Source organism: Budorcas taxicolor, chromosome 13 (assembly GCF_023091745.1).
Source record: "Budorcas taxicolor isolate Tak-1 chromosome 13, Takin1.1, whole genome shotgun sequence".
NCBI classification, from domain to species: domain Eukaryota; kingdom Metazoa; phylum Chordata; class Mammalia; order Artiodactyla; family Bovidae; genus Budorcas; species Budorcas taxicolor.
In genome coordinates, this window is record NC_068922.1 from 73795746 (window position 1) to 73816676 (window position 20931).

Here is a 20931-nt window from a genome sequence, read left to right on the forward strand (position 1 = left end):
CTTTGGGCAAGAAAGAATATTTGCATGTCAAATAATGAGTGTTCTTCTATCATGAAAACTAATCAGAAAGACCTGCAATGAATGTGCTGTAGGGAATGTAAGAAAGAGCCCTCTGTAGGCTGACCAATGGATCAAGGGTGAGACAATATTAGGAAAGTGTCCAGGCCCTTTCCCATGTCTTTTTTGACTATAGTCAATTATCCATATTTGATTTCTTCCTTGTCCACTGTTGACTACTATTTCATTTGCATATTTCATCCTTACTTGCTTCATGCCCCAGGCTTGCTGAAACTATTGGAATTTCCTGTCTTTCATAGGTCTGGAGACAAGCCATAGAAGGGGACCTGAGAAGCGTTCAGTAATAGATGTGGCTACAAGTATCATTGACGGTATAGATACAGGTGTGAACTTTCTGCTACTCTGGGGAAGGAAGAGGGCACTGAAGTGGAGATTAGGCCCCGTTGGATAGTGATTCAATCAAAATGCCTGTTTAGTGAAACCTCAAGAAGAATCCATTAACATGGCCATTCAGGGAACATTTGGGGTGGTAGCACACAGCAGGTTGTGTGTTGTCTAGGGTGTGGAGTCTCACCACACATATACTTCCACTTTGCCCTGCAAATCTCACTCATTTCCTGTGCCTAGATTTATCCTTTTTGACAACATGATATCCTGATGTGAGTGGGGTTCCCGAGTATGGTCATCATATTTACTGAGTTATTGAACAAGGAGTTGGGTAATGGAAGTTCCCAGTTTTAGACACATTGTCAAATCAGGAGTGACTCGGGAAAACATGGCTGGCATCTGAACTGAGGACAGTTCTGAGCCCTCAACTGGCACAATCATACTAACACCCTGGGTTGGCTGTCAGAAATAAATTGCCCTGTTGGACACCCAGGGGGTGTCGGAGGAATTGGATGTTGTTTCTAGAGACACCACAGATGTGGTGTTAGGGAAATCCAGCCTCAGTCTCCCCGTGTTTTGGGAGCTCAGGTGAGTCCTGGGGACAGGGAAGTAATGAAGGCAGGACACTGCACCCAGAAGCTCTCAGCATTTATCCATATTTTCAGAGTTCCTGGCCGAATAGAACAGTATATCAAGTAGGTTTTGACAGAGAAGTGTCTTTTTCGGAACCTATCATCCCCATGCCATGTGTCTGAAGTCAAGTCATCTATTGTCCTCATCTAAGCAGTAGATCAGTGAGTGCTAAATGAGTTCTTTGAACCTTTACCAGCCACAAAAAGAAACTGCTCCTTCACATTTCACATCATGTTTGGTCATTTTCCTTTGGGATAGATTCATGAAAACATTCTCCACCTGCTTCCTTGGGCTCGTGGGACCAAGGCTGGTACAATATTAGCAAATTTTTCAGGCCTTTGCCTTTGTCCACTTTTAAAAAAATATATAAATTTATTTATTTTAATTGGAGGCTAATTACTTTACAATATTGTATTGGTTTTGCCATACATCAACATGAACCTGCCATGGGTGTACATGTTTGCCTATGACTTTATTTTCCATATTTGAAACTTGTCCTGGTTCATGGTCCAATATACCTGAAAACTTGAAATCTGTTCTTTCATAGGTACCAAGATTGTCAAAAAGGGAGCTGGTATACTAACAGGATTGGCTGAAACAATCACTAAAGCCATTAAAGGTTTGAACTTTCTGTACCTGTGGGGAGAGAGGAGGGCACTCACTGAGACTGAGATCAGCACCACCGGCTGAAAATTCAGTACTTATGCCTGTTGAGTGAAACCTCAGCACAAATCCATCAATACTGGCTGAGAGAGCTTAGGAAGGGGGAACAAATGGTCCTGAGATGAGGGTTCTCTGCTCAAGAGGTCATGGATGCTCCACCTACTCCACTCCTCCCATACCCTAAAAATTTCTCATCCATTTCACTGTTTTTGAGTTTTCTCCTAGACATTAATTTGAAAACTTTGATTAAGAGTTTTCCTGAGTTTGGTCACCTGTTCCACTGAGTGTTTGAGCATGGAGGTGGAGTCAGGGAATTTTCAAGTTTTAGTCACTTGGTCAGAAGCATGATAACTCGAGAACACATGGCTGGCCTCTGAAGTCAGGGCATTCTTGATACCTCAACCTTGGCATTAGCTCTGACTCCACAGGTATGGTATCAGAAGTCAGTGAACAGTGGGCGGCTGGTTGGGTGTTGGGAACTGGGTAGTTGGTGTAAAAACCATCTATTTAGTGCCAGGAAAAAAACCCAGACTCACCCTCTCCTGTGATTTGAGGGCTCAGGTGAGGCTTGGGGAGAGGTGACTAGTCAAAGTAAGACCCTGGACCTGGAAACTCTCCCCAGTTTTCTGTGTTGTTGAGTTCCTAGCCAATCAATAGTGCATCAAATGGGTTGCGACATGACAGTATATTGTCCTGACCAGGCCACCCACAGGGTTGTGTCCTGAAGCAAGTCATCTGCAGTTTCCTCATCTGAACAGCGGAAACATGTACATGAGTTCCTAGGACAGATGATGAGTTTATGAACCAAAAGACTTTATTCACGTGTCACGAACAGATTTCTCCATTTTTCACCACAATGTTTTAATCTGAAAATAGTTGTCTACCTACCTGCTTTGGCTGAGTAAAAATATTTCTTTATGAAATAATGTTTATTCCTGTATTATTAACAGTAATCAAAAGATGTGGAACCACGGAGGAGGGCAATTGGAGGGAAAGCAAGAAACGCAGCCCTTGTGGGGTAGCCTGTGGGAGGAAGGCTCCAGGCCCTTTCCCTTGTTGTCTTTTGACTGTTATTATCTCATTCATGTTTGATCTTTTTCCTGTTTCATGGACCAGGCCTCATGAAACTCTTGAAATTTACTCTCTTTCATAGGTCAGGTGATGATTTCCAGAATACAATTTGATAACCATACACTAGAGGAATTGCCAACACTCAGCATTGAATACTCAACACTCAGTGAGGAGAATAATGGTTTGTAATTTCTGTACCTCAGGGAAGAGGGAAGGGCACTGAGGTTCTAATCAATGACCAATGCTTCAATCAATAAACCTATTTCTTGACACCTCAACGGTGAATAAATATTTCATGGTGAATTTTGTGCATGTTTTTCCAAGGTGTGTCCATCTAAAATTTTTTCTTTAACTAGTTACTTTAGACAGGAAAGAATATTTAGGTGTCAAATAATGAGTATTCCTTTTTCATTAAAAATAATTAAAAATACCTGGGATGAATGTTCTGGAGGAAATGTAAGAAAGAGTCCTGTGTAGGATGACTCCTGATACCAAAGCTGAGACATTATTCAGAAAGTTTCCAGGCTCTTTCCCATGTCCCCTTGTGACTATTATTTATTATCCATATTTGTTCCCTCCCTTGTTCATAGTAGACTACGATTTAATGTGCATATTTGATCCTTACTTGGTTCATGTCCCAGGCTTCCTAAAACTGTTGGAATTTCCTGTCTCTCGTAGGTGTGGAGACAAGCCACAGAAGGGGACCTGAGAAGCGTTCAGTAATAGATGTGGTTACAAGTATCATCAATGTTGTAGCTACAGGTGTGAACTTTCTGCAACTCTGGGGAGAGGAGAGGGCACTGAGATTGAGAATGGGCACCACTGGCCAATGATTCAATCACAATGCCTATTTAATGAAACCTCAATAAGAATCCATGAATGTGGGCATTCAGAGAGCGTTTGGGGTGGTAACACACGGCGGTGATGTGAGGGTCCTGTGGTCTTTAGGGCATGGAGCCTCCCCACACCTCCACTTCCACTTTGCCTTGCACTACTCTCTCATCTCTCTGTGCCTAGATTCATCCTTCATGAAAATCTGACATTCTTATGTGAGTGGTCTTCCTGAGTATGGTCATCAGATTACTGAGTTATTGAACATGGAGTTATTCAACATGGTAATGGAACTTCCCAGTTTTAGACACTTTGTCAAATCAGGAGTGACTCGGAAAAACATGGCTGGCATCTGAACTGAGGATAGTTCTGAGCCCTCCACTTGCACAATCTATACTAACTCCCTGGATTTGCTGTCAGAATTAAACGGCCCTGTGGGGCACCCAGTGGGTGTTTGGAGGAATTGCATGTTGTTTCTAGAGACACCACAGATTTGGTGTCAGGGAAGCCCAGACTCAGTCTCCCCATGCTTTGGGAGCTCAGGTGAGTCCTGGGGACAGGGGAGTAATGAAGGTAGGACACTGCACCCCAAAGCTCTCAGCATTTGTCCATATTTTCAGAGTTCCTGGCCGAAGAGGATAGTATATCAAGTGGGTTTGGACAGCGAAGTGTCTTTTTCAGACCGTATCACCCCCATGCCTTGTGTCCTCCGTCAAGCCATCTATTGTCCTCATCTGAACAGTAGATCAGTGCTAAATGAGTTCTTTGAACCTTTATCAACCACAAAAAGAAACTACTCCTTCGCATTTCAGGTCACGTTTGGTCATTTTCCTTTGTGATAGATTCATGAAAAGATTTCTCTACCTGCTTCCTTGGGCTCGTGGGACCAAGGCTGGTACAATATTAGCAAATTTTCCAAGACTTTTCCTTTGTCCACCTTTTCCTATGATTTTTTCCCCCTTATTTGAAACTTGTTCTGTTTCATGGTCCAATGTTTCTGAAAATTTTGGCATCTTTTCTTTCATAGGTACCAAGATTGTCGAAAAGGGAGCCGGTATACTAACAGGACTGGCTGAAATAATCAATAAAGCAATTAGAGGTTTGAATTTTCTTTATCTATGGGGAGAGAGGAGGGCGCTGAGACTGAGATCAGTACCACTGGCTGATGATTCAATACTTATGCCTACTGAGTGAAACCTCAGTAAAAATCCATAAATGTTGGCTCAGAGAGCTTATGAGGTGGGAACCAATGTCGATGTGAGGGTGCTGTGCTTACCAGGGCATGAAGGCTCCTCTCACCTCCACTCCCCCGTTGGCCTAAACGTCTCCTTCATTTCACTGTTTCTGATTTTATCCTGTAACTTAAAGTGAGGACAGTGAGTAAAAGGTCTCCTGAGTTTGGTCGCTGGTTCGACTGAGCTTTTGAGCATGGAGTTGGGGTGACGGAAAGTTCAACTTTCAGTCACTCGGTCAGAAGCATGATAATGTGAGACCACACGGCTGGCTTCTGAATTCAGAACAGTCTTTGTAACTCAACCTGTGGCGTCGACACTAACCCCACAGATATGGTATCAGATGCCAGTTTACAGCGGGCTGCCCCTTGGCTGTTGGGAATTGGATGGTTGGTGGAAAAACCAAGTATTCGGTGTCAGGAAAAAGCTGAGACTCACCCTCCCATGTGATTTTAGGGCTCAGGAGAGCCTTGGGGAGAGGTGAGTAATGAAAGTAAGACCTTGGACCTGGAAATTCTCACCATTTCTCTGTATTTTCAAGTTCTTAGCCAATCAGTAGTGTAGCAAATGGGTTTTGACATGAGAGTAATTTGTCCTGACATGGCCACTCACAAGGCTGTGTCCTGTGGCAAGTCATCTGCAGTTTCCTCATCTGTATAGGGGAAACATGTTACAAGAGTTCTTCGATTAGATGATGAGTTATGAATGGAAAGACTTTATTCATGTGTCACGACCAGATTTGTCCATTTTCCACCCAATGTGTTACTTTGACAAAATTTCTGTGCCTACCTACTTGCTTTGGCCAAGTAAAAATATTTCTTTATCAAATAATTATTGATAAAGGTTCATGTATTATTAAATGTAATCAAAAGACTTTGAACCACAGAAGAGGACAAATGCAGGGAAACAAGGAACAGAGCCCTTGAGCGATAGGATGTGGGACCATGGCTGAGGCAATATTACAAAAGTCTCCAGGCCCTTTCCCTGTTGTCTTTTGACTGTTATTATCTTTCCCGTGTTTGATCCTTTTCCTGTTTCATGAAGCAGGCCTCCTGAAACTCTTGAAATTTACTTTCTTTCATAGGTCAGGTGATGATTTCTGGAATAAAATTTGATAACCATACACAAGAGGAATACCAAACACTCAAGATTGAATACTCAACACTCAGTGAGGAGAATAAAGGTTTGTAGTTTCTGCCCTTCAGGGAAGAGGGACAGGCACTGAGATTCAGATCAATGACCAAACACTAATGCTTCAATCAATAAGCCTGTTTCTTGAAACCTCAACAGTGCATAAATATTTGGGTTCAGAGAGCTTTCTAGGTGGTGAATATGATTGTGAGGGTGCTGTGCTGACAAGGGAATGGAATCTCCACACACACACACATATCCCTTTGCCCTACACGTATCCTCCATTTCACTCTTTGTGAATGTTTCATGTATATTCATCTAAGAACATCAAGTAAGTATTTTCCTCAGTTTGGTCATAAGTAACTGTCAGTTATTGAAGATGGAGGTGAGGTCATGGACTTCCCCATTCTAGCCATTTGGTCACAAGCCAAAGTAAGTGGGGACCACATGTCTGGCATTAAACTGGGGACAGTCTTGAGTGCTCAACCTGTGGGGTCTGTACTGACTGCTTGGTATTCATATCAGATGTCAGTTGGGTGGGGGAAGCCCAGGGAATATTGGGGAATAGGTTGATGGTAGAGACATCACAGATTTGTGTTAGGAGAAACCCAGGCTTACTCTGGCCCGTGACTGGGAGCTATTGTTACCTTGGGTACACGGGAGTGATAAACGTAGGACACTGACTCCAGATATTCTTACAAGTGCGCTGTATTTTCCGAATTCCTGGTAGAATCAGATATTGTATTAGATGGGTTGTGACATCATAGCAATTTGTCCTGACTCTACCACCCATATGCTCTGTTCCTGGGAAAGTTATCTGCAGTTTCCTCATCTGAAGAGGGGAAACAAGTTTCATGCATCCTTTGAACAGGTTACCAGTCATGAATATAAAGAATTTATGCCCTGCCGCCTTAGTGTCTACAGCACTGGAGAGTTTAGTTTCCTGACAAGGGATTGAATCTAGGACTCCAGTACTGGAAGCCGGATTCTTAACCACTGGACGGCCTTGGATGCCTTACAGATGTTTTAAGGCTATTCAGGCACTGTACCAAATCTCCTTAGGGGACTTCATGAGGACATATACGTTTGTACATGATTACTACATCATGTCACCCCTGGCAACATTCATAATTCTGTCCCAGAAAAGAGGTTTTCAAATGGTCCTTTCAATCTGGCATTCCTCCACAACCTTAACATTCTCTATGGCAAACAAACTGGGGATTCTAATTTTTGTCCTTGTATGGAGCTTGATGAGCATCCTCATAACTGAGCCATTGCTCCTCTCCTTCCAGCAGCTTCTAAGCCTGCCCTCTGCCTGGAGCCTAAAGTAACAGGTGGCTGCAATGCCATGATGACCAGGTACTTCTACAATGCCCAGACTGGCCTCTGTGAGCAGTTTGTGTACGGTGGCTGTGAAGGGAATGGAAACAACTTTGAAAAGTTAGAGGACTGCATGAAGACCTGCTGTCAAGAGGCGGGGTCCCTGTAGTAAGACAGGGGCAGGGCACAGGGGGAGGGGAAGGGCTGGGGAAAGGGGCCAGAGCTCAGGGAACTATACACCATTCACCCTGCATGGTGTCTTCCTCCTCGCTGCTGCCAGGAGGAGAGGCTGCAGTGTCCTGTGAAAGCCACACTGAGCGAGTTCTCCAGGGAGAGGATGGCAGAAGGTCAACCCCAGAGGTCTCTTTGTGATCATCTCAGCCTGATTACATGCTGCAGTTTCTCAGTTGGGAACACTGATTCAGCCACCCTCCAGGGTGGGACTGCGCTGCTTCTGACTGCCCTATGTAGGCTTTGAAAATTCACTTCCTTCTTGTTCCGTACTTTCTTGAAAATATGGGGTCTATTAAGTTGGCCATCCTCCTCTGGGGCTATACTGATGGCACTCAACAAGTTCCTTTCCTTTTGCAGAGGACATGCAAATAGTGAATTCGGAAACTCTCAAGTCCGAGGAGGACCCCTGCAGGGCTGGGCTGTGGCTGCGTCTGAACCCCTTCAGTCTCCTGACAGTCTTTCTCTCCCCGACCATCCTTAGCAGAGCCTGCCTTTTCCTTTCCTCCATTGGTCAGCATGTCTAATTCTGTCTCATCCAGCTGGTTCTCAGCACCATGAGAGCATGTTTTCCCTTTACCCTTAGCTCTTCACCCAGTTCCTGACACCAATGGAACAGTTCAAATTTATTTGTGCAAGGAAGAAATGTAGGAGCACATTCCTCATGACCAGAGTAACTGCAGAGCCTGCCATGTAACACAGGATTTTTGTTTTCACCCCAATTCTCAAGGCATCCTCACTTTCATCTTCCTGCCCACCATCACTTCTCCTCTTGTGCGTGGCCAAGGCAGAATATCCAGCATCTAGGTCTCAACATTGTAATGAGAGAAGAGTTCGGTTTAAAAAGCCCCCTTTTCCACTCAATGATGTAGCAATTTTCATTTCTGTAGCTTCAAACACTATAGTTTATATTTCAGTAAATGTATATTCAAAATTAAACTGAATGAAGTTTCTGTTGTTTGTAATTACAAACCTTAACCAATAGGGTCTATGGAAATCGTTGTCCTTCTAACTGTTCTGCAGACAGTGGGCACCTCCTGTTCCCCTTTCCAGAGACTGTGCCCTAATGGGTATAGGAAGCAAACCCACTATATCATCATCGACTCCTTAATCACAACACAAGCTACATAGAATTCTGGGTGATACATACATCAACATGACAGCTTTTCTTCCTTCCTTCTAAGTTCAGTCAAACCGGGGGGCAGGTTTTCCTCCTGGGCCTCAGAAGGAGAATGGGTATTAGAGTCAGTTGTCCGCTTTTCCAAGAAATCCACATCCTTAAAGTCACATGTGGGGAGGAGGCTTCATATTTCAGTTAAAGAAATGTAAGCTACTGTTTAGCATCCCAGACTCTGAGTTAGCATTTTGCTGACATTTTTGGATTAATCATGTTTAGAATCCATCAAGGGAGGAAATGGAGGCATAGAGATGGCACTTAGCTGCTGTATTCACTGCCTAACATAGCATGTCCTGGTTTCCCAAGCAGAGGAACTTTGATGATGCTTTCCTGCTCTGCTTCTGGGAAGATTGAGAATGGAGGCAAATTTGGAAACCGACAGTATCTGTTTCACCACAGATTAGTAAAGTTTGGCATGGAGACCACAAAAGTATTAGTATTAGTATTTGAATTAATGAGAATACACAGGGTGCTGGTGCTCTTTTTTCATATCTTTCCAATTGTGGGCAAATTCTCAACATCTCTGAGATTTGCTTTCTTTAGTATAAAATAAGGATAAGGCTTGTACTTGTTAATGTTTTCAGCCAGAAGTCACTGAAATACTCCCCTTTTCCTTCTTGCTTTTCTTTTTCTTTGGAGTAGTTTACTTTTCTGCCTCCTGTACAATATTGTGGATCTCTGAACACAGGTCTTCAGTCACACTGTTAGCAAGTTCTAACCCTAATCTATTTGTTACCTCCATTACGTATTCATGTGGATTAGATTTAAGTCACATGTGGTTCAGTTCAGTTTAGCCACTCAGTCTTGTCCAACTCTTTACGACCCTGTGGACTACAGCATTCCATGCCTCTCTGTCCGTCACCAACTCCCAGAGCATACTCAAACTCATGTCCATTGAGGTGGTGACGCCATCCAGCCATCTCATCCTCTGTTGTCCCCTTCTCCTCCTACCTTCAGTCTTTTGCAGCATCAGGTTCTTTTCAAATGAGTCAGCTCTTTGTATCAGGTGGCCAAAGTATTGGAGTTTCAGCTTCAAGATTTGCCCTTCCAATGAACACTCGGGACTGATCTCCTTTAGGATGGACTGGTTGGATCTCCTTGCAGTCCAAGGGACTCTCAAGAGTCTTCTCCAACACCACAGTTCAAAAGCATCAATTCTTCAGTGCTCAGCTTTCTTTTTTTTTATTTTATTTTTTTAATTTTTATTTTTACTTTATTTTACTTTACAATACTGTATTGGTTTTGCCATACATTGACATGAATCCACCACGGGTGTACATGCATTCCCAAACATGAACCACCCTCCCACCTCCCTCCACATAACATCTCTCTGGGTCATCCCCGTGCACCAGCCCCAAGCATGCTGTATCCTGCATCGGACATAGACTGGTGATTCGTTTCTTACATGATAGTATACATGTTTCAATGCCATTCTCCCAAATCATCCCACCCTCTCCCTCTCCCTCTGAGTCCAACAGTCCGCTATACACATCTGTGTCTCTTTTGCTGTCTTGCATACAGGGTCATCATTGCCATCTTTCTAAATTCCATATATATGTGTCAGTATACTGTATTGGTGTTTTTCTTTCTGGCTTACTTCACTCTGTATAATCGGCTCCAGTTTCATCCATCCCATTAGAACTGATTCTTTTTAATGGCTGAGTAATACTCCATTGTGTATATGTACCACAGCTTTCTTATCCATTCATCTGCTGATGGACATCTAGGTTGTTTCCATGTCCTGGCTATTAAGCAAGGTGAAAAGACAGCTTTCTGAATGGGAGAAAATAATAGCAAATGAAACAATTGACAAACAACTAATCTCAAAAATATACAAGCAACTTATGCAGCTCAATTCCAGAAAAATAAGCAACCCAATCAAAAAATGGGCCAAAGAACTAAATAGACATTTCTCCAAAGAAGACATATGGATGGCTAACAAACACATGAAAAGATGCTCAACATCACGCATTATTAGAGAAATGCAAATCAAAACCGCAATGAGGTACCACTTCACACCAGTCAGAATGTCTGCGATCCAAAAGTCTGCAAGCAATAAGTGCTCAGCTTTCTTTGCAGTCCAACTCTCACATCCACACATGACTACTGGAAAAACCATAGCCTTGACTGCATGGACCTTTGTTGGCAAAGTAATGTCTCTGCTTTTTAATATGCTGTCTAGGTTGGTTATAACTTTTCTTCCAAGGAGTAGGCATATTTTTATTTCATGGCTGCAGTCACCATCTGCAGTGATTTTGGAGCCTAGAAAAATAGTCAGCCACTGTTTCCACTGTTTCCCCATCTATTTGCCATGATGTGATGGGACCAGATGCCATGATCTTAGTTTTCTGAATGTTGAGCTTTAAGCCAACTTTTTCACTCTCTTCTTTCACTTTCATCAAGAGGCTCTTTAGTTCCTCACTTTCTGCCATATGGGTGGTGTCATCTGCATATCTGAGGTTATTAATATTTCACCCAGCAATCTTGCTTGTGCTTTTTCCAGCCTAGCATTTCTCATGATGTACTCTGCATATAAGTTAAATAAGCAGGGTGACAATATACAGCCTTGACATACTCCTTTTCCTATTTGGAACCATCTGTTGTTCCATGTTCAGTTCTAACTGTTGATTCCTGACCTGCATACGGATTTCTCAAGGGGCAGGTCAAGCAGTCTGGTATTTCCATCTCTTGAAGAATTTTACAGAGTTTGTTTTGGTCCACACAGTCAAAGGCTTTGGCATAGTCAATAAAGCAGACGTAGATGTTTTTCTGGAACTCTCTGGCTTCTTTGATGATCCAGTTGCCCCCAGTTCCTCTGGTTAAGCATGAATTTTGCTATGGCATCCTGATGATCTGGGCCGCAGTCAGTTTCAGGTCTTGTTTTTATTGACTCTACTCAGCTTCTCCATCTTCGGCTACAAAGAACACAACTGATTTGATTTCATTATTGACTATTTGTTGATGTCCATGTGTAAAATCATCTCTTATGTTGTTGAAAAAGGGTAATGTTTATGGCCATGCATTGTCTTGTCAGAATTCATTTAGTCTTTGCTTTGCCTCATTTTGTTCTCCAAAGCTAAGCTTGCCTCTTACTCCACGTATCTCCTGACTTCCTACTTTTTGAATTCCATTCTCCAATGATGAACAGAACATTTTTTGTTGTTGTTGTTGTTAGTTATCAGAGGTCTTCTAGGTCTTCATAGAACTGAACAACCTCAACTTCTTCAGCAGAGGTGGTAGGGGGATAGACTTGAATTACTGTGATGTTGAATGGCTTGCCTTGAAAACGAACCAGTTACAGCTGTCATTTTCGAAGCTGCAACCAAGTACTGCATTTCAGACTCTTTTGTTGATTTTGAGGGCTATTCCATATCTTTTATGGGTTTCTTGCCCACAGTAGCAGATGAAATGATCATCTAAATTAAATTCAAACTTTTTTTTCCATTTCAGTTCACTGATTCCTAAGATGTCAATGTTTATTCTTACCATCTCCTCCTTGACCATGTCCAATTAACCTTGATTCATGGACCTAACATTCAGGTTCCTATGCAGGACTACTCTTTGCATCATCAGATTTTACTTTCATCACCAGACACATCCACAGCTGAGCATCGTTTCTGCTTTGGCCCAGTGGCTTCATTTTTCTGGGGCTATTAGTAGTTCTTCTTTGGTCTTCCCCAGTAGCATATTGGACAGCTTCCAAACTGGTAGGCTCATCTTTCAGGGTCATATCTTTTTGTCCTCTAATACAACTCGTGAGGTCCTCGTGGCGAGTATACTGGGGTGGTATGCCATTCCCTGCTCCAGTCAATCACGTTTTGTCAGAACTCCCCACTATGACCCATCTATCTCAGGTGGCCCTACATGGCATGGCTCATAGATTCATCGAGTTACACAAGCCCCTTTGCCACAACAAGGCAGTGACCCATGAAGAGGAGTAACGCTATAATATATGTTATTTAATTTTTAATAATTATTAGTATAACAGTGTAATGTAAATGACCTGATATTAATGAAAAGAGTTTGGCTTCAGTAACTCACTGTGTTTTGCCATCTTGGGCAAGTCATTTTATCTCCCTGAGATACAGGTTCTTTTTTAATAAAAAGGGGAAGGTGATATCTACATTAGAAATGTCCAGATTTGGGTACTTTGAGAACCATGGTGAACACTGTGCTAATGTGCTTTGACCAGTACAGACTAAAATAAATTGTCTTGAAACACAGCATTTTATTTTCTTCTGCTCCTGACTGCTCTTTAAATGTGATGTCTACTGTAATAAAGGAAGGAGGAAATAACACTGAGTATAGTAGTGTCATATTCTAGAATTTCACGCTCAGGAAACGGCCCCAGTGCTAGAGTGGAGTCATCGTCCCAATTCCAATTCGGTCTCCTTCTTCCTTAGAGGTAGCCGAAAGCCCTCTTGCTTCAGTGATTGATCTTACTCTAGTCCAGCCCCTTTCCCACCCCTCCTTGTCTTTATTTGACTCTCTGGACAATGTAGTTAAGTGTGAATTATTATAATTACTCATCATTATTATTTCAAAGGACTTTAACTTTGCAGCGGAAGAGTTGTGGTGGGGTTGGATGGGTAGTAGGTAATCTCCCAAGGTCCCTGAGATCCACTCTGGCCCCTGAGGTCCACTCTGGCAGGTGGCTCTCCTACTGGCAAAACCAGGGAGGGACAGTGGGTGGTCATGGTCTAGAAACATGTTTATGTCTCTGCTTCCCTTCTGCCCACTCCCTTTGCTTTATTTCTACCCAGAATATCAGGGTTTGTGTCCTAGATGGAGATGCTCTTTCCCCAGCTCAACAACTGCCTGGGCCAGTGACAGTTAAAGAGCTTGTGTGTTCCAGTAGAGATTCTGCCGCAGTGGTTTCAGGAGAGTTACCAGTGTCATACCTTCTTGTGAAGTAAGTGGGGCTAATGTGAGAGGGGGAGCATTGACACGAAGGTATGAAGACCTGTGAATGAGGCTGTAAAGGAGGAACTGGGCTAACACACGGCTGGTCACCTAGCAGTCCTTTAGTCTGCTGTCATCCACCCTTGCACCATCCATAACGTGCCGTGCATGGCTCTGGCTGCTGGGATGCTCCTGTGTGACCATATCGGACAAATTTCCACCTGTAGCATCACATTCTGTGTTTTCACAAGACCACTGACACAGTCAAGTTTGAGGACTGAAATCACTGGTCATTTTCCCTGAGCAGACAGAACCTGGACAGAGGAGCCTGGCATGCTACAGTCCATGGGGTCTCAAGGAGTCAGACCACACTGAATGACTGAGCAGGCACACAGGCAGAAGCAGGAAATGGAAGGTGGGGAGATTACCCATTGTACATGACTGACCCCAAATCCTTCTTTCCTCACTCCCCTCCTTCTCACCTGCTCTTACCCATCAGCCGGGGTGTAAACAGATCTATCAGCAACCATCTTTCTATAGACGCCCTTCTTACAAGGCCAAAAACATGAGCAGACTGCATTTCTGCAGCCTCACTCATCCTCCTGGGCACCATGGTGGCTGGTGTTCCAGGGGTCAAATCCAGCAACAGGCCCAGAGCATGGTCTAGCTCACCTCTCCTTTGCAGACTGGAGGGAAAGGAAGTGAGTCCATGGAAGGGGCAGGAAGAGGGTGTGGTGAATGCTACCAGCCCTCTCTGGATTTCTTCTGGGAAGTGAGCAGCTGGACTGCAGAGACATTCCTTGACTCTCCAAAAGTATCATTATGTGTTCTGCTTTTAATAAAAATATCCCACTCATTTTACAAAGCCATTAACTTCATCTCTGAGATTGTCTGTTCCTAGTCTCTATCTTGTCTCTAAACATCACTTTAGAATAGTAAAAAGATCCATATTTTATCCTTGTCCCGTTTCATGCCTGGGACTCTGGAAACTCTTGGAATTCATTGGCTTTCTATACATAATGAACTCTGTGAAGGATCAGACCTTAGATAGCCTCTAAGTGCACCTGGACTCCAAACATGCCATCAGATGATTAGAGCGTTAGAATTATCAGTCCCTTGTCCCTCTGGGGAAGAGAGAGTGGACACTGAGTTCCATGAAGAATGGCCAAAGTCAGTCAAAGAGACTACCTCAAACCCACAAATAAAACCCATGAAAACTGGATTCAGAGAGCTTCAGATGGTTTATAAATCAAGTGTTTGTAAGGGAGGAGTGTCTTGAGATGGCATGGAGGCTCAACATTTCCTATTCCCTCTTTGCCTTATGCTTTTCCTCACTTTTGCTATATCAGAGTTTTATCCTTTTTAATAACAAGGGACCATAATTAAAGTTCCCCAGTTCTGTGTCTGGTTCTGATAACTGGTTCAACATGAGAGCTGGTTAAGGAATCTCTGAATTTACATCGAGCTGGTTACACGTGTAAGGTATCCCAGAGTTGTGATCAACACGCGAATCATGGGCCGTCTTCAGGAATGGAACCCTCACCCTGTGGGGCCTGGTCACCTCTGCGGATTTAGTGTCAGAATTGAATTGATTCCTGGATGCCCAGTGATAGTGTGGGAACTGTTTGCTCTTGGCAGAGAGCCCACATGTTAGGTGTCAGGGACAAAACGCAGACTTACTCTTTTCCTCCATTTATATCTGGGGTGAGGTTCAGGGACAGAGGCTTATATCATGTTGAACAGGGCTCTCAGAAGCCTTCAGTAGTTCTCTACATTTTCAGCACTCCTGGCAGAATCATGGACTTGATTAAAAGAGTTGTGGCAGAATGTGTCTTGTCCTCATCCTACCATGTACATGCTGTGCTTCCTGGATATTCCCATCTACAGCTTTTTCATGAGGGCAGGGGCACCAGGTTTCTCTAGTTTTTTGAAAAGATTACCAATCACGAGTGCAAAGAATTTACACATTTGTAATCAGTGGTGTCCATTTTCCACCAAAACATTTTAGTCTGAACGACTTGCTGACCTACCTACATTTCTCCATGACATACCAGCAAAAGAGACACAGATGTATAGAACAGTCTTTTGGACTGTGTGGGAGAGGGCGAGGGTGGGATGATTCGGGAAAATGGCATTGAAACATGTATAATATCATATATGAAACGAATCACCAGTCCAGGTTCAGGGCATGATACTGGATGCTTGGGGCTGGTGCACTGAGATGACCCAGAGGGATGGTATGGGGAGGGAGGAGGGATAGGGGTTCAGGATGGGGAACACATGTATACCTGTGGTGGATTCATGTTGATGTATGGCAAAACCAATACAATATTGTAAAGTAATTAACCTCCAATTAAAATAAATAAATTTATATTAAAAAATAAAATAAAGAAAAAAAAAGAAATCCATATATATCAAAAACTGATCATTCCTCTGTGATGAAATTAATCAGAGAGTTGAGTGACAGCTGAGGGTCTTCTCTTCAGAAGCAACTGCAGGCAGAGGAAGAAATGAAGTATTTTGATGAGGTTGCTCTTGGGGCCAAAACTGCTTTTCCCAGGCTGATATGATATCAGTCGAGTCAATGCCCTTCCCCTTGCTCCCCTATGAGAGTACATTTGAATTTCCTATAATGATATAAATGACAGTTACACCCATAATTATATAGACAGGACTCACCATCATAGCAACTAATAGGAATTTTACTCTATCCACTCTCTTCAATGATGGTTCACTTGGCATAAATACAAAATAGGAGAGTCATTTACCTGAGACATATTTTTCTAAATGTCTTTTGGAAATATATTTGGAGATATATATCCAAATATATTTGGAGATATATTTTTTCAAAATATATCTTTTTGATACTGAGAGCATAGATTTTTTTTTTTGAGTAGGGAAACAGCTCTAAAAATATATAGTAAAATAATATACACACAATAAAGGAGGGAAACACAACAAAGTTGGGGAAAATCCTATGCTAGGTTTTTGAGTGTTGTGAAGAAAGAAAGTGATAGGGATATAGGTGGCTGGCATGGGTGAGGGAAATGCTCTGTGATAACGAGGTTTTGAGCAGAGTCTTCGAAAACTGTGCCTGAGTGTTTGAGCAGCAGCCAGGACCAGAGTGGCTGAGGCTGAGAGGGTTGAGGGGCAGGGGAGTGGAGATGAGACAGAGAGGCCCTGGGGACAAGTCAGGAAGAGGCTTGTAGAATTTTAAGAATCAGAATTTGACTCTCAGAAAAGCTAGGGGTCACTGTGGGAGCCATTGGGTATGTTTCACTCTGACACAGGATCCTGTGGCTGTAGTGTGGAGAGTGGCCTCTAGGGGGCATGGGCAGAGACAGAGGCCCCTGGGCAGGCTGTTGCATTAGCCAGGTAAGCCTGATCTCAGTTCGTTAAAGCAACATGAATAACCTGCTGTGTTGAGACTCCTGTGGCGGCTTCATCACAAATCAGGATTCATTAAATTTTTAGCCATTTGGGAGGTATTCACCCTTCAAACCCTAGCCTGTTTTGAGGTTTGGAGTCAGGGAAAAGCAGAAGGTGGGAATTAAAACCTATATCTACAGCCAATTCTTGTGGAGGTTTGACAGAAAACAAGAAAATTCTGTCAAGCAGTTATCCTTCAATTAAAAAATATATAAATTTAAAAATAAAAAACACTCAACCACCAAATCAGGTGTTAGTTACCCAGGCAACCAACCTGCATTCTAAGTTTAGATTGAGGCTTTGCTAGTCACCTCCCTCACATCATGAAAAACTCTCTTGCTGCAGGTAACTCTCAGGAAATCCAATAGTTTTAGGTGCTCTGGTCCAGAAATGGCTAGAAGACCAAATTAATAGTTGTTATATAAGTCATGGTATCATTATTCCCTCAATACTCCTTTATTCCCGTGTGCATGACATAAACAAAGTAAACACAGTGGGGATTTTCTTCCAAGCCTCCTCCATGAGTTCATGGTGGCTTTACACTTTCTTTTTTATACTGGAAGCTTTGGTGGCTCAGACGGTAAAGTGTCTGCCTACAGTGTGGGAGACCAAGGTTCAATCCCTGGGTTGGGAAGATCTCTTGGAGAAGGAAATGGCAACTCACTCCAGTATTCTTGCCAGGAAAATCCCATGGACGGAGGAGCCTGGTAGACGACAGTCCATGGGGTTGCAAGGAGTTGGACATGACTGAGCGACTTCATGTTTTTCTTTTCAACTACATACATGTACAGATATTAGTATTATAAACTCATGGATTAATGTCCAGGTCCAGTCATGATCAACATATGGATAATATTCTTAATATATATCTTTTATGCTTGTTCTATTTGCAGCTAATCAGTGGCAACATGCCAATTCATGTATAAATATCCATAATGTATAGAACTATTACCCTGTCAACCTGAAGCCTAACAACGTTAATAATAATGTCTACAAAGCAGACTATCAAAGGGACCTTCCATTCACATTCCTGCACCCGTACCACTCTCTATTGCAAACAAACTGGTATTTCCTGTATTTTACCTTTTAGACTCAGCTGTGATGACCATCTTCCTATTTCACTGAGATCCTCCCATCCCTAAAGCCCTGTGGCCTGACGTGCTTCTGGAGCCGCCATACACAGGTCCCTGCGAGGCCAAAATAAGCAGAGACAGATAAAATGCCAAGTCCAGGTTGTTGGAGACTTTTGTATATGGTAGCTAAAATGTTAAGAACAAAGACTACAATGTTGGCTGTGCTGCATTAAGACCCCTGCTGGTGGTATCCTATCTTGAGTTACACAGTGTCAATTACAAATTGGCACTTACCAAGGGCATTGCCAATGAGTGAACATCAAAGGCATTTTCCGTCTGCTTCTAGGGAGATTGAACCCCATCCTTCTACAACTGTTGACCTTCAATAACCCTGGAGGGGGTTCAGGGTGTAGTGAGGCCATCTATGCTCCAGGGAATCTGGTGCGATAGGCCTGTAGATAGTTGGATATTTTTAGGAACAGATTGTATGATGTCAATCCTTGCATCTCTTCATATCTAGAGCACTGAATCTGTTCATGGGGACATCAGATCCTCATGACTAACAAAACGATCTTTTGTAAAATGAGACCTTTAGGGTCTTGACCTCCCCCTTCACTCAAACCTTGTATATTGACCTTTCCCCACTGCCACTTTGGAGCAGTCTCTCAGAGCTATGTGAGATGCTGCCTCCCAGGCTGTGGTCCTCATTTTGCCCCAAATTAAGCTTAACTTGCAACTCTCAAGTTGTACAACTTTTTAGTCAACAGTTATGGCAACCAGCGACCCAGAGTGGACTTCCTTCCTTTGACTGGACTTCATGAAGAACCAGAGCTTTGGTACCAGCAGTGACGCCTTGCACCCATCCGCTCCTCGGGGAGTGCAGACAAATTTGGGTAAGTCTCTCCTAGTTCTTGAATTTCCTGTATTGGTTGAGATTCTGAGTTTTATTTGGCAGTGGAGCAGATTACCTGCCCCCTCCCAGTAGGAAAGATACTGGTGGGTGGGGGTAGAGAGTGGAGCATCCAGGGCATACCCAGTCATGGTCTAGATGCTGAGAGGGGGTCAGTTGAAAGATACCGAGAAATTACCACCCAGTCAAAAGATACTGGGTGGGTGGGAAGGGGCATGGCTGAAAGATGCCAGGGGACTAGCCCACCCAGTGGAAAGGTACTGGCGGGGAGGGCTCGACCGGGAAAAAATTCAAGGAATACCTGGGGCTTGGCTGAATGAGGCCAAGGTCACTCTGTTTCAGGGGATTGAAGGGTCTTGGCTGAGTGGTTAGGTAAGAGACTGATCTGACACTTTTCCTTAATTTGACTGCCATGATAGATTCGTCAAGATAAAAGTGAGGAGGGTATATGGGAGCTTTGCTTTGAAGTAAGGTGACAAGACTCCTCCTGGCTGGTTTCCATTTTATCAGGTGATAAAGAAATTGATGGGAGTGGTGGAGGCCTAGTCCTCATTCCGTGCAGTGGTCCCATAGGGAAACCCACTCACTAACTAAAATACTTGCTCATCTGGGGTTTGCACATAAGAACTGGCCATGCAGCTACCTGAGCAGCCACGGTGTCTTAGATTGCCGGAGGCAGAATCCGAGACATGTAAGACAAGCTGAAACAGCTCTGGGATAACTCCTGGAGGAGTTAAGCTCACAAATAGCACATTGGCCCACTACGCAAGTTAACTGGTGATTTTTACCCAGCTTAAAATAGAAACAGAATCTCTCAAAAACAGAAACAAAGGGGTGTCAGGAAGCCAGCCTCTGACTAACTCTCCAACCAGATTCTTGTACAATATGTACGGAGCTCATACTTGTAAGTACCTAGTTAATTGGAGAAATTATACTAAAAGAGATCTCAACCTAAAATGGCCAAATCAGGGTTCTTTTGATATTCCAAAACTGACATTTTGCACACACAATTAGAAAAGGCCGGCCGTGCTTACTTTGACTTGTATCTAGAAACTTTTAAGAGAGAAAATGATTGAGTAACTTCTTTGCAGGAAACCAACAAGAAATTGCCTGAAACTATATCATCAGTAAAAAAGGCTGCTAACGTTGACTCTGCCAGGTCTCAGGATGAGTGGACCTGGGAAGTCATGTTTGGCATTTATTCCATTTGGCTTTTGATTTCTGGGTATCACTTTACCATCTTTTGGGGGACACTCTTGCCACTTGGCTTTTGATTTCTGGGCATCTCTTTGCCTTTTGTTTCATTTCGAGTTTGACTCCTGGCTGGTGAGGTTTTGGTTCCATTTGGTTTGAGTGTACAGACAACTGGTGCAAACGGCTCGAACTAACATGGGAAGTGCTCACTCTAAGCTTCCACACCCCACTTTGGAACCCCTTGGGGAAAAACAAATTTTTTTTTGGACTGGTCAATCTATTGCAAATCATCCAATGACAAGAAAAATGGCCTAAAAATATTAGATCTTTATTGACATAGGATAGGAAAATGTACTGAAGTTCCCTTATGTCCAGGACTTTCTCCTGTAATCAATAGCCTGGAGCTGATCAAACTAAGACCCCCACTTCCACAGAGGGACAATCCCTGCTGGGATCAATCTTCCCTTGTTATCAGGGCCAAGCTGAGTACTATTTCTGCTATAAAACTATGATCACAGAAAAATACAATTTTTGACAACATGGTCACAATATTCATTCAGTTCAGTTCAGTTCAGTCACTCAGTCATGTCCGACTCTTTCTGATCCCATGGACTGGCAGCACACCAGGCCTCCTTGTCCATCACTAACTCCCAGAACTTACTCAAATTCATGTCCATCAAGTCACTGATGCCATCTAACCATCTCATCCTCTGCATTTTTTCCAAAGAG

The 20931-nt window shown here is 43.2% G+C and overlaps 1 protein-coding gene across 1 annotated transcript in view; it reads left to right on the plus strand.

Moving 5' to 3' along the window:
* LOC128058095 (trophoblast Kunitz domain protein 1-like) overlaps positions 1 to 20931 on the plus strand; it is a 62468-nt gene that overhangs the window by 3406 nt on the left and 38131 nt on the right. Inside the window, 6 exon segments of the mRNA XM_052650457.1 lie at positions 318 to 401; positions 1586 to 1657; positions 2855 to 2953; positions 3451 to 3534; positions 4631 to 4702; positions 5920 to 6018. Coding sequence (XP_052506417.1) covers positions 318 to 401; positions 1586 to 1657; positions 2855 to 2953; positions 3451 to 3534; positions 4631 to 4702; positions 5920 to 6018 — 510 coding nt within the window.